At 41.5% G+C, this 22,156-nt stretch overlaps 1 protein-coding gene across 16 annotated transcripts in view; it reads right to left on the bottom strand.

Annotated features, from left to right (window-relative positions):
- The window catches only part of MLIP (muscular LMNA interacting protein), a 166,274-nt gene that overhangs the window by 36,806 nt on the left and 107,312 nt on the right, over positions 1–22,156 (bottom strand). For 15 of the 16 annotated variants that reach the window (XR_004645228.1, XR_004645227.1, XM_034766319.1 and 12 more), the window contains one exon: positions 7,884–8,009. Coding sequence is in view for 14 of the 16 variants with exons in the window: in XM_034766319.1 (XP_034622210.1) it covers positions 7,884–8,009 (126 nt within the window). In the remaining 2 variants the exon portion in view is untranslated. Of the gene's footprint in view, positions 1–6,470; positions 6,712–7,883; positions 8,010–22,156 lie in introns of those variants that run through there. The other variant, XM_034766317.1, reaches the window with a different exon arrangement.

Genomic DNA, 22,156 nt, shown 5'->3' on the forward strand with positions numbered 1-22,156 from the left:
GAAGAGAAGAGTAAATACACTTGACTATTTAGAACATCACCTACTCTATCTGCTCTTAAGTTCTATCACGTCAAGGAATTCCTCTCTCTGTCTCATGTATGTGAAGGAGAATGTTAGCAACATGACTTGGAAAGGGAAATGTGGAGAGACTGTGATATTGTAAGGACAGGGAAGGAATACAAAAAGAGAAAGAACAGAATGATGAACCTTTTAATAAAGGAAATTAAAGATTTCCAAAGCCCCAATTTCCATGGAAAAGGGGGAAAGATGGTGACAATAAAAAAAAATCTTTGTTTTCAATTACATCAGACATAATGTTGCAGGATTCTGTCTGTCTCATCTAAGAAATTCTATAGTGAGTCAAAGATTTGAGCAAGCAAAAATGATCATCAACATCACTGTGTAAAAAGCTATTTAACTATTGTGACAGCAAGTAAAAAAGTGAAATGAATCAAAGGCTCCACTGGTAAGGACATTAAGAGAAGTACCATGCATGAAAAAAATGTGAGGAGATCATACTTTAGCAGCCATGGGGAAATAAAAAGGTGAGATGGTCAAGTTTTACAGCTAGATGAGCTGCTTACATCAAAGAGTAATCCAGTGAATCTGTACAAGTAGCAGTGGTTGAATATTAAAAATAAAATCTCAAATACTTTATTGAATAAATGTACTAAGTTCAGTTCACTACGTTTCAGGGGTGAAAGTTATTCATATGTATTCAGCCAATTCTGGATTTTCAAGAAAATATCTGTAAATCCCCCCAAAATTACAAATTTTGGCTCAAGTGACTATTTGTCTGAAAATTCATACTGGATAAGAGATGTTCTCCTGATTCATTCAGGAACTCCAGTAGAGATATGTCAATTGACACCAGGTGAGGATCGGGTACTCATTCACTATACTATGACATCCCTGAATTATGCTTCCTTTACACATACCACCACCAACCCCCTCCTCATTTCAGGTGATAAACACTTCACAATTAAAGATCCCTATAAAATTACAAGTCTTTTACAGTAGACTTATGGTATTCCATATGTCATGATTAACATGTTCATTTTATCACCCATTAAAATAAACTGAAATTTACTTTTATATAGAGAAAGCAGAATTTAACATGCATCATGAAATATAGCCTTTTCCTTCTGGCGAATTCAGAAGGCTATTTGTTAGAAGAGAACTTTGATAATTGGGTTTTGCTTTAGTTTTATTTTGGTTTTTGTCAAACAACCATATTTCTATACAGTTTTGTTAGTTTCCCCAAACTTTTGTAATATTACTGCAAACATATATTATTTAGCGAACTGCAAAACACTGCACACAGATATAGTTTGGTTTCTGTTATGTAGGATCAGAGAATCCTAAATGTATCTCTAAAATTCTGTTTATTATTTTTTAAAAACAACTAAAAATTTCCTAACTTAGTGATATAACAGAGATGCATTAATGATATTGTACGACTCTACATCGGGCAAAATAACTTTTGGAACCAGATACAGCCAGCCATCACATAAATTGATGACTCAGAAGGCCTACAAATATATTCTATATAAAGGGTAGGATTTTCAAATATGCTAAGCATTAGCCTAACTTTGCTCCTATTGAAGGCAACAGTCAAACTCCTATTGAAAGTTAGGTGAAAGCTGAAAGCTTATGAACATTTGACTCATGTAGCTTAAATCTGGGTAACTGTTAATAATTTTGTAAATAAAACAAAAATTCAATAAAAATGATTCTATATTTTAAACATACTTATTTTGATTTAAGATATGCCTATACACAACAGCAAGCATATGTACACACTAGGGCTTTCGATTAATTGCAGTTAACTCACGCGATTAACTAAAAAAAATTAATCAATCACAATTAAATCGCAGTTTTAAATCACATTTTTAAATAGAATACCAATTGAAATTTATTAAATAAAAAGGAGTCGTATAAAAAATAGAAACTAGGACAGATTACAAAGGATGAATATAGGCAAACAACACAGGAATGCAGGGACAAGATTAGAAAGGCAAAGGCACAAAATGAGCTCAAACTAGCTACAGGAATAAAGGGAAACAAGAAGACTTTTTATCAATACATTAGAAGCAAGAGGAAGACCAAAGACAGGGTAGGCCCACTGCTCAGTGAAGAGGGAGAAACAGTAACAGGAAACTTGGAAATGGCAGAGGTGCTTAATGACTTCTTTGTTTCGGTCTTCACCGAGAAGTCTGGAGGAATGCCTAACATAGTGACTGCTAATGGGAAGGGGGTAGGTTTAGCAGATAAAATAAAAAAAGAGCAAGTTAAAAATCACTTAGAAAAGTTAGATGCCTGCAAGTCACCAGGGCCTGATGAAATGCATCCTAGAATACTCAAGGAGCTAATAGAGGAGGTATCTGAGCCCCTAGCTATTATCTTTGGAAAATCATGGGAGACAGGAAAGATTCCAGAAGACTGGAAAAGGGCAAATATAATGCCCATCTATAAAAAGGGAAATAAAAACAACCCAGGAAACTACAGACCAGTTAGTTTAACTTTTGTGCCAGGGAAGATAGTGGAGCAAGTAATTAAGGAAATCATCTGCAAACACTTGGAAGGTGGTAAGGTGATAGGGAACAGCCAGCATGGATTTGTAAAGAACAAATCATGTCAAACCAATCTGATAGCGTTCTTTGATAGGATAACGAGTCTTTTGGTTAAGGGAGAAGCCTTGGATGTGGTATACCTAGACTTTAGTAAGGCATTTGATACGGTCTCGCATGATATTCTTATCGATAAACTAGGCAAATACAATTTAGATGGGGCTACTATAAGGGGTGCATAACTGGCTGGATAACCATACTCAGAGAGTTGTTATTAATGGTTCCCAATCCTGCTGGAAAGGCATAACAAGTGGTGTTCCACAGGGGTCTGTTTTGGGACCGGCTCTGTTCAATATCTTCATTAACGACTTAGATATTGGCATAGAAAGTACGCTTATTAAGTTTGCAGATGATACCAAACTGGGAGGGTTTGCAACTGCTTTGGAGGACAGGGTCATAATTCAAAACGATCTGGACAAATTGGAGAAATGGTCTGACAAAGCCATCGCATCTCATGGTGATACTAAGGCCCTGTCCAGCCTAGGAAAATGAAGTGTGGTTTGCAAACATGTTTGCCAACATATGTTCATTAACATGTTTAAAACACCACTTAGCACCGAGGGATGGCAGAGATTGTGGTGTTTAAAATTGTGGTAGTTGGCTGTGGTCAACCCTAAGGTCAACCAGTGAAGGGAAGCGTGTTTTCCTCTCTGCAACTAACCATCTCAGCATCCAATGGGCCTGTGCCTCTAGGCACAATAGAGCTTATGTACATATATAAAATAATTCTAATATTAAGTTCAAAATGGTTGGCTAAGGTTTAATGTAGAGGAAAGAAAGTAGGTTAAAGGATAAGCTGCAGAGTAATACATTTAAATTGAGAGTTTTGCCATTGACATCAATTGATGCCTACAGAGAAACTAGGCAGATTCGGATCCTACAAACTTACTCTTATACATAAGGGCACTCGGCCTTTTAAATAAATAGTAATAAAGCAGTCAGGAATATTCAGCTAGTCACTGCAAAGGATATCGTGCTGAGAAGAGCTTGTTGGAAATTTTATAACACAACAGTTTTTTGTCAGAAAACACTAATTCATCAAAATAAGCTTTTTGCAGAAATATGAAAGTTTAATTGATATCTTTTCAGGTCCAAGATGAAATTTCTGGTCAAAACCAGCAAGGGTGGAGGGGAGGAATGGAGTTCGGGTGGCGGAGGGGAAGAGGGAGGGGTGGGAGAGAGAGAGAGAGACTCATCCCAGAGTAGCGAGGTGGTTAGGGCACTTATCTGGGAGAACCAAGTTCATGTCACTATTCTGCCTGATTCTCTCATATTCCAGGTGGGTGCCCTTATCATCAGACTATTCTCAGATGGTGTGACGTTCCCCTCTGGTGTTATCTGGACCAGTGATCTACTAGGCCTCTCCAATCTTTGACTCTGAGAGCCAGCTTTACCCTGCTCAGCTGTGAGAAGCCCCACTCCTGAGCTGTTCACGCACAGCCTCTGGCATGTAAGCTGCTACCAGCTACTTGATGGGAGTCGTTGGGGTCAGGGGGTTCTGGTTCTGCTTCTCTAGCAGTTCCAGTTGTTTTTTTCACTCTCTTTCTCTTTCTTCCCACTCTCTTACTCTTTCTCTTTCTTCTCTCTCTTTCTCTTTTTCTTCCATAGCCCTTCTGTGTGCAGTTTCTTCTCTGGCTGACTCTTTTTCTTTCTTTTATCTACAGTTCTTTCAGTTGCAGTAATCTCTGGTGCTCCCGCTTCTTTTCTGCAGACTGCAGCCTAAAAAGCTCCAACTTCGCAATCACTTCACTGCTTTCACTCATTTTCCTGCTTTTCTGTTCCTAACTCCCTTTCCCGAAATGAGCAAACAGAAAATAACAAAACTGTGACCTCCTTCTGACTGTTCTTAGCCACTGAACTTAAGACTCACTTAAAATCACAAATATCAGTGCTTAAAGTGTGATCTTCACTTGGACTAACAAGCCGTACATACACCTCGCTTGCTGCGCCACTGTGACGTTCCCCTCTGATGTTGTCTGGACTGATGACCTACTAAGTCTCTCCAATCCTTGACTCTGGGAGCCAGCCTTACCCCGCTCTGCTATGAGAACCCCCACTCCTGGGCTGTTCATGCACAGCCTTTGGCATGTAAGCTGCTCCCAGCTACTTGCAAGCAAATGACACTAGCCAATATCTCCGGTCCCAGACACAACCCTACGAACCTCCATCTTGCAGTGTCCAGTTATACCCGCTGGATGCTGCAAGCTTATATGAGTTCATCAGTTTAACAAAGAAATTGATATGTACCAGGCTTGTTATCCCAAGGGGAGCCTATGACACACTACAAACCAAACACACTGCTTCAGGTAGAATAAACAAATTTATTAACTATAAAGATTGATTTTAAGTGATTATAAGTCAAAGCATAACAAGTCAGATTTGGTCAAATGAAATAAAAGCAAAACGCATTCTAAACTGATCTTAACACTTTCGATGTTCTTAAAAACTTAGATGCTTCTCACCACAGGCTAGCTGGTTACTTTTCAGTCAGGGTCTCCTCTTTGATCAGCGTTTCAGTTGCTTGGTGGTCGTGGTGTCTGTAGATGTAGGTGGAAGAGAGAGAGTATGGCAAAATGTCTCTCCCTTTTATCATGTCCTTTCTTTCCTCTTGACTTTGCCCCCCCCCCTTCAGAGTCAGGTGAGCATTACCTCATCACAGACCCACACTGACCAAAGGAAGGGAGTGACTCCCACGAGGGTCTAACACATTATTTTGTTGCTGCCTAAGCCAGTGTCCATTGTTCCTGTGAGGCTGGGCTGGGTTTGTCCCATCCATGCCTTTACGAGGTGTGAACTGCCTCTCTGTTCTTGGAGAGTTTTTGCATGGGCTTCCTTTAAGCCATGAGGACACATTTTCAGCCTCATAACTATATACATGAAATTGTAACCTATAACCTTACTATAATATGACTGTAACAGTTACTATAACATCACAATAACAACCATGCTCTGTGCATTATAAGCCTTCCGAAGACACCCAATATGACAAACTTTGCATTGGATACCACACAATCATTTTATAAAGATGAACATGGGGGTGTAGGGTGTTCCCTCGAGGTACAGAGTGTCACAGATGGATCTCTCTCAATCTCTCTTGTTGGACCTGTTCTACTACATATATATTTTTAAATATTCAGTGGGCCAGTGAGAGAAACTTGACTCTATAGCCCTGTGGTTAGGGCACTCACCTTGTATGTGGTTAGACAGAGCGATCTGAAACTGGATCTCCCACATCCTATGTGAGTGGCTAACCACCTGACTATTCTAGGGTGGAGCTGCCTCTCCCACTTTCTCTCATTTTTTATTAAACTTTTTCAAAAGACTCAATTTCATCCCATTGTGGAACAGGAAAATTTTTGAAATCTCAAAAATGTTTGTGGGTAAGGAAAACTGTTTCTTACTCAGATCTAGAATCATAGAAACATGGGCTTAGAAAGGACTGCAAGGGTCATCTAGTCTAACCCTCTGTCAAGAGGCAGGATTTGTTGTGTCTAAACCATCCAAGATGGATGGCTAGCCAAACTCTCTTTGGAGATTCCATGATTTTCCTGGGCAGTCTGCTCTATTGTCCTACTGTTCTTACAGTTAGGATGTTTTTCCTGAGATTGAATTTAAATCTGCTATGCTGTAGTTTGAACCTATTGCCTCTTGTCCTGCCCTCTGTGGCAAAAGAGAACAATTTTGCTCCATCTTTTTTATGACAGTCTTTCAACTATTTGAAGACCACTATCATGTCCCCCCTCAATCTCCTCTTTTCCATACTAAACATACCCAGTTTCTTCAGCCTTTGCTCATATGGCTTGCATTTCATCCATTTGATCATCTTTGTTGCTTGCTTCTGGATCCTTTCCAATTTCTCTACATCCTTTCTATATAGCGGTGATCAAAATTGGACACAGTACTCCAGCTGAGTTCTAAGCAGCGCTGACTACTGCAGTACTATCATTTCCGTGACTTACATGCTATGCCTCTGTTAAAGCAATACAAAACTACATTTGCTTCTTTTGCAACAGCATCACATTGTTGATTCAAGTTCCAAGTGTTGTTATTTCCCATGGTCATCCAGCTCTAGAGACAAACCCTATATTTTATAAAGAAGCATTTATGAAAACACATGCAGAGGATGTTGGAGCCCATTGGTATATTACAGACAATAGGCCAGACTTAGCTCTGATTTACACCAGTGCAACTCTATAGGGAAAGTCAATGGAGCCAATCTAGGACAAATGAGAGTAGAATTTGTCCCATTGTGGGGAGGGAGACAGTTAAAATAAAATTCTTTCTTTTTTAAATGTTTTTAACAACAAAGCTTTTTAATTATTACTTTTTTGTTGCTAGAGTGATTAAAATGTGATTAGAAGGCCCTAGAGCTAGGGAGAATTTAATTATAAAGGTGCCTTGTTCCCATTTCGTCTGGCAAGAGAACTGCTCAGCATTGTGATCCTCTACAACCTACCAGATGGATGATTCGCAGCATACTGTGTACGTTAATTGGAAGCTTCTCCAGGAATTTAATTACATATTGTGTTAAAGGTTTTAATTCAAAGTAATACACACAAACACATATTTACCTATATAGATTGATAGATTCACACACACATAGTTGCTTTGAGACAGTGGCCGACCCAAGTCAGTAAGTTGCTCAGAAATGAAAAATACTGTATTATCACTACAAGGTGCTCTTAATGACCCTACAAGATGTTCTTAAAGACATTACACAAAGTGGCATGTTTGATACTGGAAGCAAAGTTTGATTTTAAATTGACATGGGTAACAAATTATCAAAAATAAGGGCTGGTTATCTAATCAGGCAGTTCTTGTTTATGTTATGCTTTGTATCAGGACACATTAACTTGCCAGTAGATGGTTCTGTATAAGGTTACAAAGCCTTCTAGTCCTAATGAGTCCATGTCTTAAAAAATTACATACAGATGCTACAAAATGACCATGATCATAATTCATTAATATACAGGCTGTATATTCATATACAGGCTATTTTCCCCTCTTTTAAAAGCCAGAGAGAAGAAGCTAAGCCACTGCATAATACGAAATGGAACATCATCTGAGCTAATACAATTTTAATAGTAAAGTATTTAAATATAAAATGGGAGGGTGGTGCATATATTGCTGCTATTTAATATATATGCACATAAATAAACAAGAATCCAAGATTCAACTTCATAAGCTTCTTAGGAAACTGACAACCACTACAAATTCAGGGCGGCGGGGGTGATGTTTAAATAAAGCACTCACCTGCTCAATATCTGGATCTCTGGTTTCTTCAAGGTATTTTTTGAAAGGGTTTGGTTGATAGGGCTCCTCCGTTTTTAATAAGGTTTTTGTTTTCACTGGCCCTGGACGAATAACACCAGGCTTTGTCTAGATCCATAGCAAGCACAGGGGGGAAAAGAATAGACATTTAAAAACCTGAAGTAGTAACAGATTATAGAAAATGATATTTATTTTTGGACATTTTAATTCCAGTTTTATTGAAGTTACCATATTTCAAAAGATGACATTTAAAAAATATACAAGGACCAAAATAATTCAATTCCTCATTGTTTTTGTTTCAGAATATGGAGAAAGGTGACACCAGTTGTGATTTTGCAGTCACGGGAAGCTCTTAATTAAGATCTATTTGTTATCAACCCAAAGGATAGAAACTAGCCTGCCTATCAAACTATTGTTTCTGCCACCTCTTGCTAGCTGCTCAACTGCATCCTAATAACTTCATCAAGTCATGGATTATGTATAACCACATCTGTTTACAGACAGCAAATTCCAGCATGAACTTTTCAAAAAGACATCACAAAATGAAAAAAAACCCCACACAATAAAGAAGGGCAACAGATGATGCAAGTACATCAACTAATAACTTTCACCAATGCCTGGTAAGAAAGCACTTTTTAGAAAGGCCAGATTTAAACTCTGGCCAAATATCATATGAGCTTTCCCAGCATACTAGCCAAGAACCTGAAACACATTATGAACAGTGGCAGCAAACAACCATTTGCACAAATGCAATTAGGCTTTACAGTACTAACATCTCAACTTATTCATCCTTCAGTCACTGGGGAGCAATAAAGGAAGAAATGAATGGAAAAGAATAATTGTTTACTCTACAAAGTACAGCTGGTTGAAAAACAATATTTCCCATTTGTGAACATTTTCAAAATTTGTTCTACGTCAGCAGTTGGGAGAAAAAGATTCACTCTCTCCATGAAGAGCATTCACCGTGGATGTAGGGGACCCAGGTTTAAGTCCCTGATCTGTCTGATTCAGATTTAAACCTGGGTTGGCCACGTGCCAGAGGAGTTACCTATTGTGGGCTATTGTGGAATCTGTCTGTCTCTTCCTTATCCTTCCCCTGCCTCAAGTGAGGCTGTTTGTTGGGTGCTGTGTGTACTAGCTGGGTTTCTGTTAGTCTATGTTTGTTTTTGTCTTTTGTTACTTGCGGTTTCTTTCTTTTATGGGTGTTATTGGTTCCCTCCCCTTTTTCCTTGGAGCTGAGGAGGTTTTCTCCATAGAGTCCACTTCAGATGGGTTTAGCGATTTGATCTGCAAGCATGGGGTTTGGTGTGTGCCTGCTGCCTCCTGCACTGTGGAGGACGTGTTGCTGAGTGTAGGTAAGGTTATTGGCTGTGCTCCTATAAAATCTGCCTCTCAAATGAGCAAATCCATAGTGATTTTCCTGGCCGAGGAGCAGTTTGTGAATTATTTGGTACAAGAGGGACTCTGGGTCAAGGAGTCTTTTGTTCAAGTATTTCCCTTGTTTACTCCTGCTAATAAAGTAGTTTTTCTGATGTCATCCCCTTCCTTCACAATGAGACGTGAGTGTCTAATTTTCCCATTATGTGAAGGGTAGTTTCTGCTGGTGGGATGATTCTGCTAGCCTGGAATAACCCAGATGTGAGGCATTTTATGATGTTAAATAACCCTGAACAGCCCCTGAACCTGGTTTCAAAGCACCACATGGATAGGGTGGATTATACAGTGTTTGCTACCTCTAAAAACATTGAATGTTTCCTGTCATTTGAGGAGTTCCGGCCCACACATTGCTGGCTTGGGGGTCACTGGTAAGAATGTGGGACCCCAGGATAGTGGGGAGAGGGCTGGGACATCAAGGGACCACCTGCATCTGCACTGCCAGATTCCATCTCCCCCTCCCTTGCCAGGCAGCAAGCCCCCGCGTCCCCAGAAGAACCCTCTGTTGTGACTCCATAACCTGTGCTTGTACAGAAGCAAGTCCTGGAGGTTGAGGAGCACCTCCCTGCAGAGCAAGTAGAGGGGTTCTAGAGATGGGGGTGAAGAACAGACTGATGAGATGGATTTATGCGGGACTGGGTTTAAAAGAGCTAAGACTTTGGAGCCCCCTGAGCTGCTGGTAGTGGCTGAGGATGGAGCAGTGTGCCCTGAGAAGGAAGATAACATTGTGTTTGATGGTAGCTCCATGCCTGCAGCTCCCAGTGCGCTGCTGTCTTCTCATGGTATGGTGAGTCCTCAAGCCCCCAATCCTGCATGCTGCAGTGATGATGCTGGGTCCAGCCTGGGGCGGGGTGGCCTACCCCTCTTGGGAAAATAGATATACCAGCTGCCCACCCTGAATCTCTCTCCTTCATGAATGATGAGAGTATTGCAATGACAGCGCAATGTTCTTCTGAGCTGGTGGAGTCTGAGGAAGCTGAAGAGGATGATGATGATCTCTGTGACTCCTTATTGGTTCCTGATGTTCCAGTCCATCAGATAGATATGAAAGGTGGGCACTATGTGGAGGAGATTAGTGATATTTTGAATAGCACTAAAGGGAAGCAGGGAGTTGAGGTTGAGGCCTATTTCCCTGATTTACCACACTTTGTTCACTCAGCTGCCCTTGTCTTGAGAGATATCCTGGTTGATGATGAGACACACTCCCATCTTAAGAAGTTGTTGAGAAAGGTGAGGAAGCAGGGATTGTTCAAGATATATAGGTCTCCCCATGGCTTGTTTTGTTAAAAATACTTTCTATCCCACTTTTCATTGTCGCTCTGCTGCTTGGCTCTCTCCTTCTAGTTTCCCTGGTGCTGCTAGGGGCTAGACTGGATCACTTTTATACCATGAAAGCCAGCATGAATATGGATGTTCAGTCTTCCATGTCTCCCACTCACTTGTCTGGTCATCATGATGACTCTCAGTATTTCTCTCCCTCATCCTGCCTGTGCTTCCCGCTGGCGCTTTAATACCAAATTGTTACAGGACCTGAATTTCACGCAGTTATTTGCTGTGTTTTGGAAGCATTGGCAGCAGCACAAGCCTCTGTCTGAGTCCTTGAGACAGTAGTGGAATGTCGGGAAGGTCCAGACACAAATGTTCTGCCAGCAGTATACCCAGCCTGCCATGTGGTCCTTGTATCATGAGTGCCCTGGAATGAGACGTCTTGCACCTTTTTGGCAATGTTGATATGGGAAACCCAGTGCAGATTCCCCAAACCTTAACTGAGAAGTACCAGCTCCTGAGGAGCTTGGAAGGAGCAAGGAACCCTGGTTAAGGTCCGTTTTACTCAGTTCCATGAAAATGATGCTCCCTCCAAGGTCCTGTTTCAGGTTAGAGAAAAAGTCTACAGATCATGGGCAGGATTTTTGCCTCTGGCTGCCGAATGGTCATCTGACAGCTGACCCTGCTGAGATCTGGAAAGCAGCTTTTGCTTTTTACAGTACTCTGTACTCGTCTGAAGCCTGTGCTGTCCTGGCAATGGAAGAGCTGCACCAGGGGTTGCCCCATCTGACTGGTGAGGAAAAGCAGTGCCTGGACATCTCGCTATCGCTACAGGAGCTCTCTGATGCAGTCCAGCAGCCCCCTACAGCCAAGGCCTCAGGCATCAATAGGCTGCCATCTTAATTTTACAAGCATTTCTGGCATTTTATTGGTCCTGACATTTTTCTAGTGGTGCTGGAGTATGCCCAGGAGATAGCACTGCCCCTCAGTTGCCACAGGGCAGTGATCAACCTGCTGCACAAAAAAGGGGCCCTTTGTGACTTATGGAACTAGAGACCTATTTCTTTTCTCTGTTCTGATAATAAGATTTTATCCAGGGCCTTAGCCAACCAACCAAGTCTGGACTCTGATACATGCTGATCAAACATATTGTATTCCTAAACACTGTATTTTGGATCATTTTTTTTAATTCATTATATTTTTAATGTGAACTAATGTAGTCTGGATGTGGGGCTTATTTCAATGGACCAAAAGAAGGCCTTTAGTTAACCATAGTTAGCTTTTCAAAACATTAGAAGCTTTTAAGATTGGGCCAGTGTTCTCTTCATATATTTCTTTATTGTACCATGAAGTTTTTAGTGTCTTAAAGATTAATGTGGGGGGGTCTTAGCCACTGCTTTCTAGTTTGCAGAGGCATTCGTCAGGGGTGTCCTCTGTCTGGGATGCTGTATGCTCTTAGTTTGGAGCCATTCCTGCATCTCTGCAGAAGCTGTCTGACTGGCCTTTCCATGCCGGGCTGCTGGATGCTTTCCCAGTTTGTCTGTCAGCCTAAGCTGATGATATCAGAGTTTTTATCACTGTGACAAGCAGGCATTTTGCACTTGTTTACAAGCGTATGAACAAGCACTTCTACCTGCATTAACAGGGCTCAGAGCAATTCGATCTTACCGAATCCTTGACAGTGTAGCAGTCCCCCTTTGTGGCCCCAGCAATTCCAATGGGGCACCTCTGAGATTAAGGTGATGCAGGTCTTTGTTGGATGTGAATTCTATATGCTAAGGAACAGGGCCGGCTTTAGGAAGTGCGGGGCCCAATTCGAATACCCGGCAGCGGTCCGGGTCTTCGGTGGCACTTCGGCGGTGGGTCCTTCACTCACTCCAGGTCTTCCGTGGCACTGAAGGACCCGCCGCCAAAATGCCACCGAAGACCCAGAGCGAGTGAAGGACCTGCCGCCACCGTGCTACCGAAGACCCGGACCACCACCGGGTGGGTAAAAAAATTAAAAAGGCGCCTAAGTTAGGCACTCTTCTTTAGGGCACGGGGCCCTCTTAGGCGCGGGGTGTGGGGCCCGATTCGGGGGAATCAGGGGAATAGGCCTAAAGCCGGCCCTGCTAAGGAACTGGGAGGGGGCTGAGGAGAAGGTGCAAGGCCACCTGCAGAAATGGCCTGGCTCCTTCCTGGATTCTCTTTTCAGGGATGGGTTTTGATTGCCAAAATCTTGTGGCCTTAATCTTATGGCACCGGATTGTGTCTCTGCACCCTCCCCTGGGCCTTTTGGACTAGATTCAGTGGTATATACATTTTTTTTTTTTAATAATTACCACTGACTGTACCCTGCTTTGCTGTTCCTGCCATTAGATAAAGGGAGCCAGGGACTCACTGATTTAACCAGCAGGGTGGTGGCCTTTCATCGCCAGTCTGTTCAATGGTTACTTTACTCTGACTGCCCACAGGCCTACAAATCCCTTGCTGTTTCTCTCCTCTATCATGCTGGGGAGATGGGCTTTGAGTCTCACCTATTTTTGTTGGCACCTGGTCGATTACGGAGTCTAGATTTGCCCCTATTTTATAAAGGTCTTTTTAAAGCCTGGCGACTTTTGCAAAGTGCACATCCAGACCAGCTGTTTTCCAGTTTATGGCTTTTGGAACAGTCGCTGTATTTTAACCCACTTTTGCCCGCTCTCCGCCAGGAGCGGTTTTCTGCCATTAAACAGGCTGGGTTGACCTAGATGTTCCACATGCTTGTTCCTAGTTAGTCAAGCTGGAAGTCAGGACAGCTCTTGCTGTTCAGACAAGAATCCAGTCTGTATGTCTTTTGAATAAGGCCCTTTCTGAATTCCAGGTGGCACTCGCTCAGTGGCCTGCTTAGTATTTGCAGAGAGTTTTTGCAGGAATTATTCTTCCAGGGGGAATGTTCTCCTCACTAGCTGTCTCCCCTCCTATGGATGAGATCCTTGTGCAACCAGGCGGAGCGTTGTCCTGGAAGGGTTTGATGAATCTTCCTTTTGCAACCATGACCAAGCAGCTGCTCTATGGAATGAGTGTCAAGGTCAGGCATTATGCCACCCTCTCTGATCTCTCTGATACATCCTGGAGAATGTCCCTGTCCCTGGGTGACTATGTCCCTGGCTTGGAAGACATTGTTCAAACCTCCTCTTCCTAAGCACTCCAGCAACTTACAGCAGAGGGTCCAGTATAGCATCGTAGCAACCAATAATTTTGTACACCATATTACTCCTACGGTGTCTGCAGAAGGCCCCTTCTGTTTGGCTTCAAACATGGTGTTTCATTTTTTCCTACATTGCCCCCATTTGATTCCTCTTTTTGGTTATTTTTGCAGCAGCTTTTCAGCAGTTTGGGATTGATTTTCTCCAACCCCGTTTGTTCTCGGCGTGAGATACAGTTTCCTGACTGGCGAACATTTTGCTGGGTTAGGCAAAACTAGCCGTTTTGAAATCTCACCAGAACAGAATAACTGATTACACCTTTCATAAACTGACTTGTAATCTGGACACTTTTCCTTTGACTTCGGGTGATAACAATATTTTGAGTGAACTTGGTGATGATGGTGCTTTAGTGGTCTATGTTTAGTGTTCGCTTACTATATGTTTGCTTTACTTTATTCATATCTTTTTGTGTCTATATTGTAATACAAAACATTTTTAAATATTTTTGATGTAATGTTATGTGAATATTGGTGTTTTTCATGTCATCTCCTCTCCCCCCCCAACTCTTTTGATCAGAAATTTAAGAGACATTCAGTCCTCAATACCTTACAATCTAAATAGACAAGCCAGACAAAGGGTGGGAGACCAGAGAGCCATTTGTCAGATAGGGAACTGAGGCACCACAGAGAGTTGGAATGCTTTCCAAGGTGTATGTGGCTAGGATATCAATTTAAGCCATTGCTTGAGTCCCAAGCAAGTCCCTTAACCACAAGTCTATACATCTGTCAATTACCAAAGCCATGGGAAAAACAAGTATTTGGATAAGATAAAGGTAGACACAGTCCTGAGCAACAATGGTTTATATAAGATTGAGGTCAAATAATTGAACCATTATTTTATGTGAAAAGTACCTGGTAACTGAAAAATAGTGAAATTGGTTCCATTATTTAAAAAGAGAGGTTCCAGAAATAAAGTTGGAAATGTTGAACCTATAAATCTAGCATCTGTATTAGTAAAAGATTTTGATATATATCCTTACAGACACATTTGGACAGGTACAATTTAATAGTTGTGAGTTATCACGGATTTGCAAAATATATATCATGTCAGATAAATCTATTTACTTTTTAATTTAAAAAACTACTGGTCTAGATAGTGGCACATTGTAAATTTAATATGATCTAGATTTTCGGAATTCTTCCTATAGAGTTTGACATGACAGGTTGTTGTATAAACTCTAAGCATGGGCTAAGGAATAATTTGTTAAGACAGACAAAACTGATCTGTAGGCAGAAAACAAAAATGGAGGTAAATGGGTGTATTTTTGATGGAAACTATGAGCATTGGAGTTCTGTGAGGCTCTGTGCTGAGACAAACTCTTAAATAACTAGGCAGTAGGCCTCTCGAACATGTCCACATAGTAGAGAGTAAGGAACATTTGACACATTCTACATAAATAACTGCAAGGCTGCTACTGAGTTGCTTCATTGGGTTCTATCAGTTCCCAAGGTAACTGCATCTCTGACCCCTTAGTGGCCTCCTTGAGGGGATCCCACTTAGATCTCTGACCTCTAACCATCACCTTTCTGCCCACAGTACAGTAAATGGGGCACTATAAAGTTAGTCAAACACCTAAAAGTTCAGGCTGTCTTTTTGAGCATAGGTCTGATGAACCGTGAACTCCTCTATACCTCCCATACCTCCTCCCCAGTAGTCAATTAGTTACCGCAGTGTTACCAGTTTAGTCAACAGTTTATTCTCCCCTTACCCCCATAAATTCAAACACCACCTCTAATTTAAATTCCTGGGGAAAGTACTGACAACTAGTTCCCCGGGTTGACTGGACATTGCGTGAAGTAGTACTTTCTAAAGTATCCCTTTATAAAGAACATTATAAATGATTGGTAGGCTACTTATTTGAAAAAAAGATACAACTAAGTTAGAGAAAGTAGAATGTAGGGCCACAACTAATAAATAAAATCCAGAGATTTCACATATGAGCAGAGCTTGACAAAACTGCACTGATTTAATCTAAATCATCTTCCATCAGAAAGTAATATGACTGAAGTGTTTAAAATAGAGACGGGTTTTGAAATTAAATGTGGTTTTTGAGATTATTGATTTGGGGGATATAAATTTAAGTTATGGATGGTCTTGAACTAATACTACTCATGTCTACCCCACTCCTAGCTTCGTACCCCTTTCAGATCCATCTCTTGTTTCAGTTAAGATGGACTATAAATAAAAAGAATTTCAGGTGACGTTAGTTTTACTGGAAGAGTGATGAATAGTCAAATTGCATTTCAAATAAGATGTTTTGATTATGGAATTTAACAAGTTAGTGCCTGATCCAATGCCCATTTAGCTGATTAGTTAGTTTATGCTTGGGAGTAAATGTCCATTCTTTCTGGAGGGTCGAGAGGGAATTTGGCACTCCATGGTTTTCTCCCCACTCAAAATGGCTGTGGAAGATTTGCCAAGGAGTGTTTTTCTCTACTTTCCAACAAAAAATTATATATAAAAAATAAATTAAAATACAGGATTTGGATGGCATAGTTATTATCAAATTACTGTACTGACAGAAGTACGCTTGGCCTCCTAATGGTCTTACACAACTATGTAATTAAAAGTTTATTGAGCTACCTGAAACTGTCAAGAATAAGCGGTCTTTACAGATAAAGCATTGCCTTCAAAAGCAGATTGTAGAAAATGCTTTTAGGGCTGTATTTTCTAAAGAACATTGATGTCAAGTGCCCACAGTGAGATGAGTCATACATTACCAACAGTCTGACACACATCAACCAGCAATCAGAATTTGAAATACATCATTAGCTACCTACCAAGTTCTAACAAAATCACTGGTTCAAAAACAGAAGCCTGAGTTCTTTCTTTGCTAGCAGACAGCACAACTGACAATAGGTAGAGTGCCCATAAGCAAGCTGAGATTTTCCTTTGCCATGCAGGGCTGAGTCACAATACCATCACACCAAAATTTTAAAAGTTACAGTAATGGACAGGCATTATACGTGACTGGTGTACTCTAAAAGGAGTGGATGCAGGCACATATTCACCTCTTGCTTTTTCTATAATAAATAATAATACCTAGCTCTGATATAGTTCTTTTTACCAATAAATCTCAAAGCACTTTACAATGGAGGGCAGCATCATTATCTTCATTTTACAGATGTTACATTGTTTAAATAACCACACTAGATCATATTATCCCACACTACAGTAAATGGGGCTCTATAAAGTTATACATACACCTAAAGGTTCAGGCAGTCTTTCTGAGCATAGGTAAGATGAGAAATTAATCTGTTCCAGGCACTGGTGGCTACTGAAAATGCTGTTTGGGGGTAAGGGGCTGCAGAAAGATAAAAAAGCCAAGGAAATGAGGTCTGGGTGCAGGGCTGGCCCACAACATTTTGGCACCTGAGGTGGAGAGCTCAAATGATGCCCCCATGACCTCTCACTTGGGCCAAAACTTTGAAAGGTCTCAATTCTGCCTTCTTCCTCTTCTACTCCTCTCATGGTACTGCTCTGCTACTTATCCCAAGAAAGGAGAACTAACAACTTAAAATGCCTTGTTCAAAAATTTTGAGTAACACTTAACTTTCAAATGCCTCAACAGCAAATGTAACTTTTCTTGTCTGCATAGTAAACACTGGTGTTTTTATCTGTTTGACTAATCAAAGTGGTGCTTTCCATGCCTTTTTGATTGCAAAGATTTGAACTGCTTCCTGAAGGTCCATAGTCTGGGCCAGCTCATGCTCTATTGAGATGGTTGCAAGGCCGACCAGCCTCTCCTGTGTCATTGTGGAGCATAGATGTGTTTTTATTAACTTCAACTTGGAGAAGCTGCGTTCTCCACTGCCAACTGTTACAGGAAGTGTTAGAAGTATGTGCAGAGCAACAAAAGCATTTGGAAAGAAGGTGGTCATCTTATTTGTGCACATATATTCCAGAACAGCCTTTGGAGTTGATCCTGCTGAAATGTATCTTGAAAGGGCTTTCAGTTCATCACCTAAATCACTCGCATCAATATCGCGCATGTCATCATGTGTCAACACTGTCTCTAGTGCCTTGCATTGCTGGTGTAGGTCTTCTTCAGGTATAGTGAGGAGTTTTGGAATATCATACAACATCCCAAATATACTGTTGTGTTCCCTGAGCTGCATGAAATGTTCTTCAACTGACTGTATTGCACAATCTAGCATCTGGTTAAAGAATTCAACTTTGAATTATTGTTTGGGGTCTCTTATGGGATTATCCCGTGCCTTGTAATCAAAATGTCTTCTTCTTTGGTGACTCTTGTATTCTTGAATGGGTGGGAAAATAGCTTCAGTGTGAAGTTCCTCTGCCAACTTCTGTGCACTCTTCAGAACATTTTGAAATCCTTCATCTGACCAGTAAGATTGTAGATATAGCTTTGCTTTGTCCAGTTGTTCCATTGGTCCAGATATATCAAGGTCAACACCCTGGAATCTCTTATTTACAACATTTATTTCAAACAGTATGTCATGCCACGACACTAAGCCATACAGAAATTTGAAGTTATGTACGTTTCTGATGATTAAATTTCCCTCTGCCACTGTTCTCCCACGAACAGTTCCCGTCATAGCATTATCCTCCATAATGGCAACTATGGCATCATCTATCTTCCCAATTTGGTGTTTGATAGGCTTTATTGTCTCCACTTGACTTTCCCATCATGTGGCACTCAGTGGATTCAGTGTCAGAGAGCATGTTCCCAGATGGTGCTTCAAAATTTGCCATCGATGAGTTGATGCAGAGAAAAATACATAGATGCTTTGAATTACATTAAAAAATTCAGCAGCCTCACTAGAAGCTGATGCTGCATCACTGACCACCAAGTTCAATGAATGAGAACTGCATGGGACAAAAAAAGCTCGAGGGTTTAGCTCTTGGATCCATGTCTACACTCCTCTGTTCTTTCCTCTCATGTTGGCACCATTATCGTACCCCGGACCTCTCATGTCAGCTATCGCAATTCCCATATCTTCCAGCTTTTTAAGAAGCACATTTGTCATACCAGCTCCTGTAGTATCATCAATGTCAATAAATTCTAGAAAATGCTCTCAGACAGTCACCATTGCAGGGACATTTTCACTAGGTTCTGTTGTTACAAAACACACCATTAAAGTCATTTGTTCCATATGGCTGATGTCAGGTGTGCAGTCCAGAATAACAGAGTAATATCTTGCTGACTTCAGATCTGCCACAATCTTCTGTTTGACTTTTGTTGCCAGTAACTGTATGATCTCATTTTGAATTGTTTTTCCAAGGTAGTGGTGTGTGTACATTTCTTGGGTGGTGACTCTTCTTAGATGCTCCTGGAGTACAGCATCAAACTCAGCCATCAGCTCCACAATTTTAAGGAAGTTTCCACTGTTTGGCACATACAGCTGATCTGAAGTGCCACCCAGTGCTAGGTTTTGGGTAGCAAGCATTCTCACAATGGCAATGAGCCTTTTCAGAACATTTTGCCAGTAAAGAGACTCTGATGCAATCTTCTCTTGATGCTGATCATCTAATGGTGGCCTTTAACCTTAGTCTCATCTCAAGCTCTTTCCACCTATGGAATGCTCTCTGGTGATTTGCTGCCTTCTCAAGGCATGCCAGATTTCCAGCCAGATTTTTCCAGTCCTTTGTTCCTGTAGAATCCAATGTGACTGGAACATTAGACTGGAAGAGTTTGCAACAAAAACAGTATGCAGCATTCTGGGTTTTTGAGTACATGGCCTCTCCACTTTATCACCATTGGGGATTTCACACCAGTAATGTGTTAGATAGAAACTTCTATTTTCATTGTCTTTGGGGAATATGAAGTTTTTCACTTGCTGTGGCCCACGCAGTACAAGGAAGTCCCTCAGGCTACTGCTCAAATGGGTCCACAGTTCCGGATCATTTAGAATTAAGGAACTAAACTCAGCAGCAGCTGTTTCTTGCACCTCTACCACACTCTTCTCTGATCTATACTTTTCTTCAAGAATGTGCATGGTTACATCCATTTGAGATGGAGATATGGATGCTGCACTCTAACTGCAAGATCAGGCATCTCCTCACCACCCACATCCTCACTGGGGCTGGAAGGCTCACCATGAACATTTGTGTCTGTGTATCTCAGGAGAGCTCCTTCCTGCTTAGATAGAAAAGCTTCCTTTGCTTTCTTTTTCTGAATGCTGCCCCAGAGGGGTGTTTTCTTCTTTCACTCATGACTGCTATTCTGTGCCAGCTATAGTGGCTCTCAACACTCAATTGAAGGGGACAAATAAGCAGGCTGGTAGCAGGGCCTGCCTGAGGGAAGATATCAGTGTCTTAAGGGCCTAACTGTCTCTTACTACTTCAGTTGACTGCCTGTTCTCCTCAAGTGGGTTCAGGAAAGCAGCAGAAAACAGGAAGCTCCCTGAGAAGCTGGTGTTAATCAGTCCAGGCTCTGGGGGTGCTAGAGAGGTACATAAGAGGCTCCTCTTCCTCTCTCTTTCTGTTATTCCCTCTCACCTTTTCTCCTGCCTGCCTGTTATGTCTCTTGTGCCCTCCTTCCTCCATCACAGCACTCCACCATCTCTGTGCATCTAGAGCAGAGAGAATACATATGCACCAGCAGCTGACACAATTTTCTACACTCTGGGTCCTAGTGGTGCCCCCCCACACACACACAGTCTGGCACCTGAGGCGGCTGCCTCAGTTCACCTCATGGTAAGGCCAGCCCTATCTGGGGGTTGGGTGCCACCCTCCTTACTTGCCCAAAGGCTGGGTAGATTTTCAGATTTTTTTTTACTTCCTACTTCCCTACTAACTCCCTAAACCTTTGATTAAGTCTAGGTCCTTTTTAAAACCTCTCTCTCCCTGAGACTCTGATTCCTACCTAATCTTTTCTCTTGTCTGTATGCACTCTGTCTTTGTCTATCTCTATATTCTCCTCTCTTTAAAAAAAATCAAGATATGACTGAATTATGTATGAATTAGTCTTATGCAGTCATCTCCCTATAAAACTTTCTGTCATTACTAACAAATATCAAGTGCGATTATTGCTATAGTTTAAACTGAGTCACATTCTTGTGCTTTGCCTGGTGTCTGGCCGTTACAGTATGTACTCAACCTGGGCCAATTCCAGAGAGGTTCTGAATAGCCACTGAGCACACACCACTCACATAATCACAACGGGGCTGCACACACTCAACTGGTACTCAGAACTGCTCAGGATTTGGCCTGTACAGTTCACCGTCATGTCCACAATGCCTGATATAACCGTGCAGCCTACTGGAGCTCACAGCCATTCCTCTAAAGGACAACAAATAGAAAACCCTTCCTAGAGACACACCATTTATTAATTTAGACAACAGAATCAGAACAACCACCTGAATTTTGAGCATAGACAGGGCCACACTCACTAAGAGGTATCAGTTTTATCCTTGAGTCCAAACTTGGGTAGCTCTGAACAAATGCAGAGGTGCTAGGCTGTCACTGCACATTATTTTTGACAAAAAATGATGTATTCAATGATAAATTTGGTTGAAACATTCTTTTCCCAAAAACCACCCTCTCAGCCCCACTCTACCTCTCACATGCTCCCCAAAGAAGCCTACTGCTCAATTTGTCTGTTTAGAATGTACACAGGAACACTTGCTAATCAGCTGAAAGATTAGAGTAGAGGAGGCCTGGGAGATCCCTCAATGTCTGATGGCTAAACACCCAAATAAACCAAAAGCAAATGAGGTCTGGAGCTTGGTTGCCAGAAACCACCCAGGCAGAAACCCCAAGCTCCTGGTGTAATGCAGAGCAGTTCCCCCAGTTGCCTTCTTTGCTTAGACATTGCCAATTCATTAGTAATGAAGTGGGGCTACCATTAGTGAAGCAGGCTCCACAGGGCCCTAGTTGTCCTCTCTCAATTCTCTTGAGCTGAGGGATGAGCTCTCCCAGGTCCCAACTTCCACTGGAATGTTCTTCTTCCACTATCGAGATCACTGCTTCTTCCCTTTATTTGGGATGTTAGGAATCAGGCTTAGAATAGCTATGTTGGGCTTTTCTATGGTTCCAAAGGTTGTGCACTGCTCATCACAGTTATTAAACCCCTTTATTTTACAGCAGTCTTCCTGTAAGTAAAAATTTTGTTTCCTGATGCTTCACAGAGGATTGCATTTTGAATGCTTTCTGTTCATTGTTGCTTTTTGTCAATTTGTCTCCTTAACCAACACTCCCACGCCATCAGATGCAATGATATTTAACAAAAGAAGAGAGTTAGTTTCTCTCTCTCATGGAGCACAGCATGCTTGGAGAATCCCCAGCTACTGCAATGATCAACTGGGGGCCTTTACAATCCAGAGCAGGTTAAAGAAGCCCTGAGGCTGCTCTAAACAACCCGGC

This window comes from Trachemys scripta, chromosome 3, assembly GCF_013100865.1.
Source record: "Trachemys scripta elegans isolate TJP31775 chromosome 3, CAS_Tse_1.0, whole genome shotgun sequence".
Lineage (NCBI taxonomy): Eukaryota > Metazoa > Chordata > Testudines > Emydidae > Trachemys > Trachemys scripta.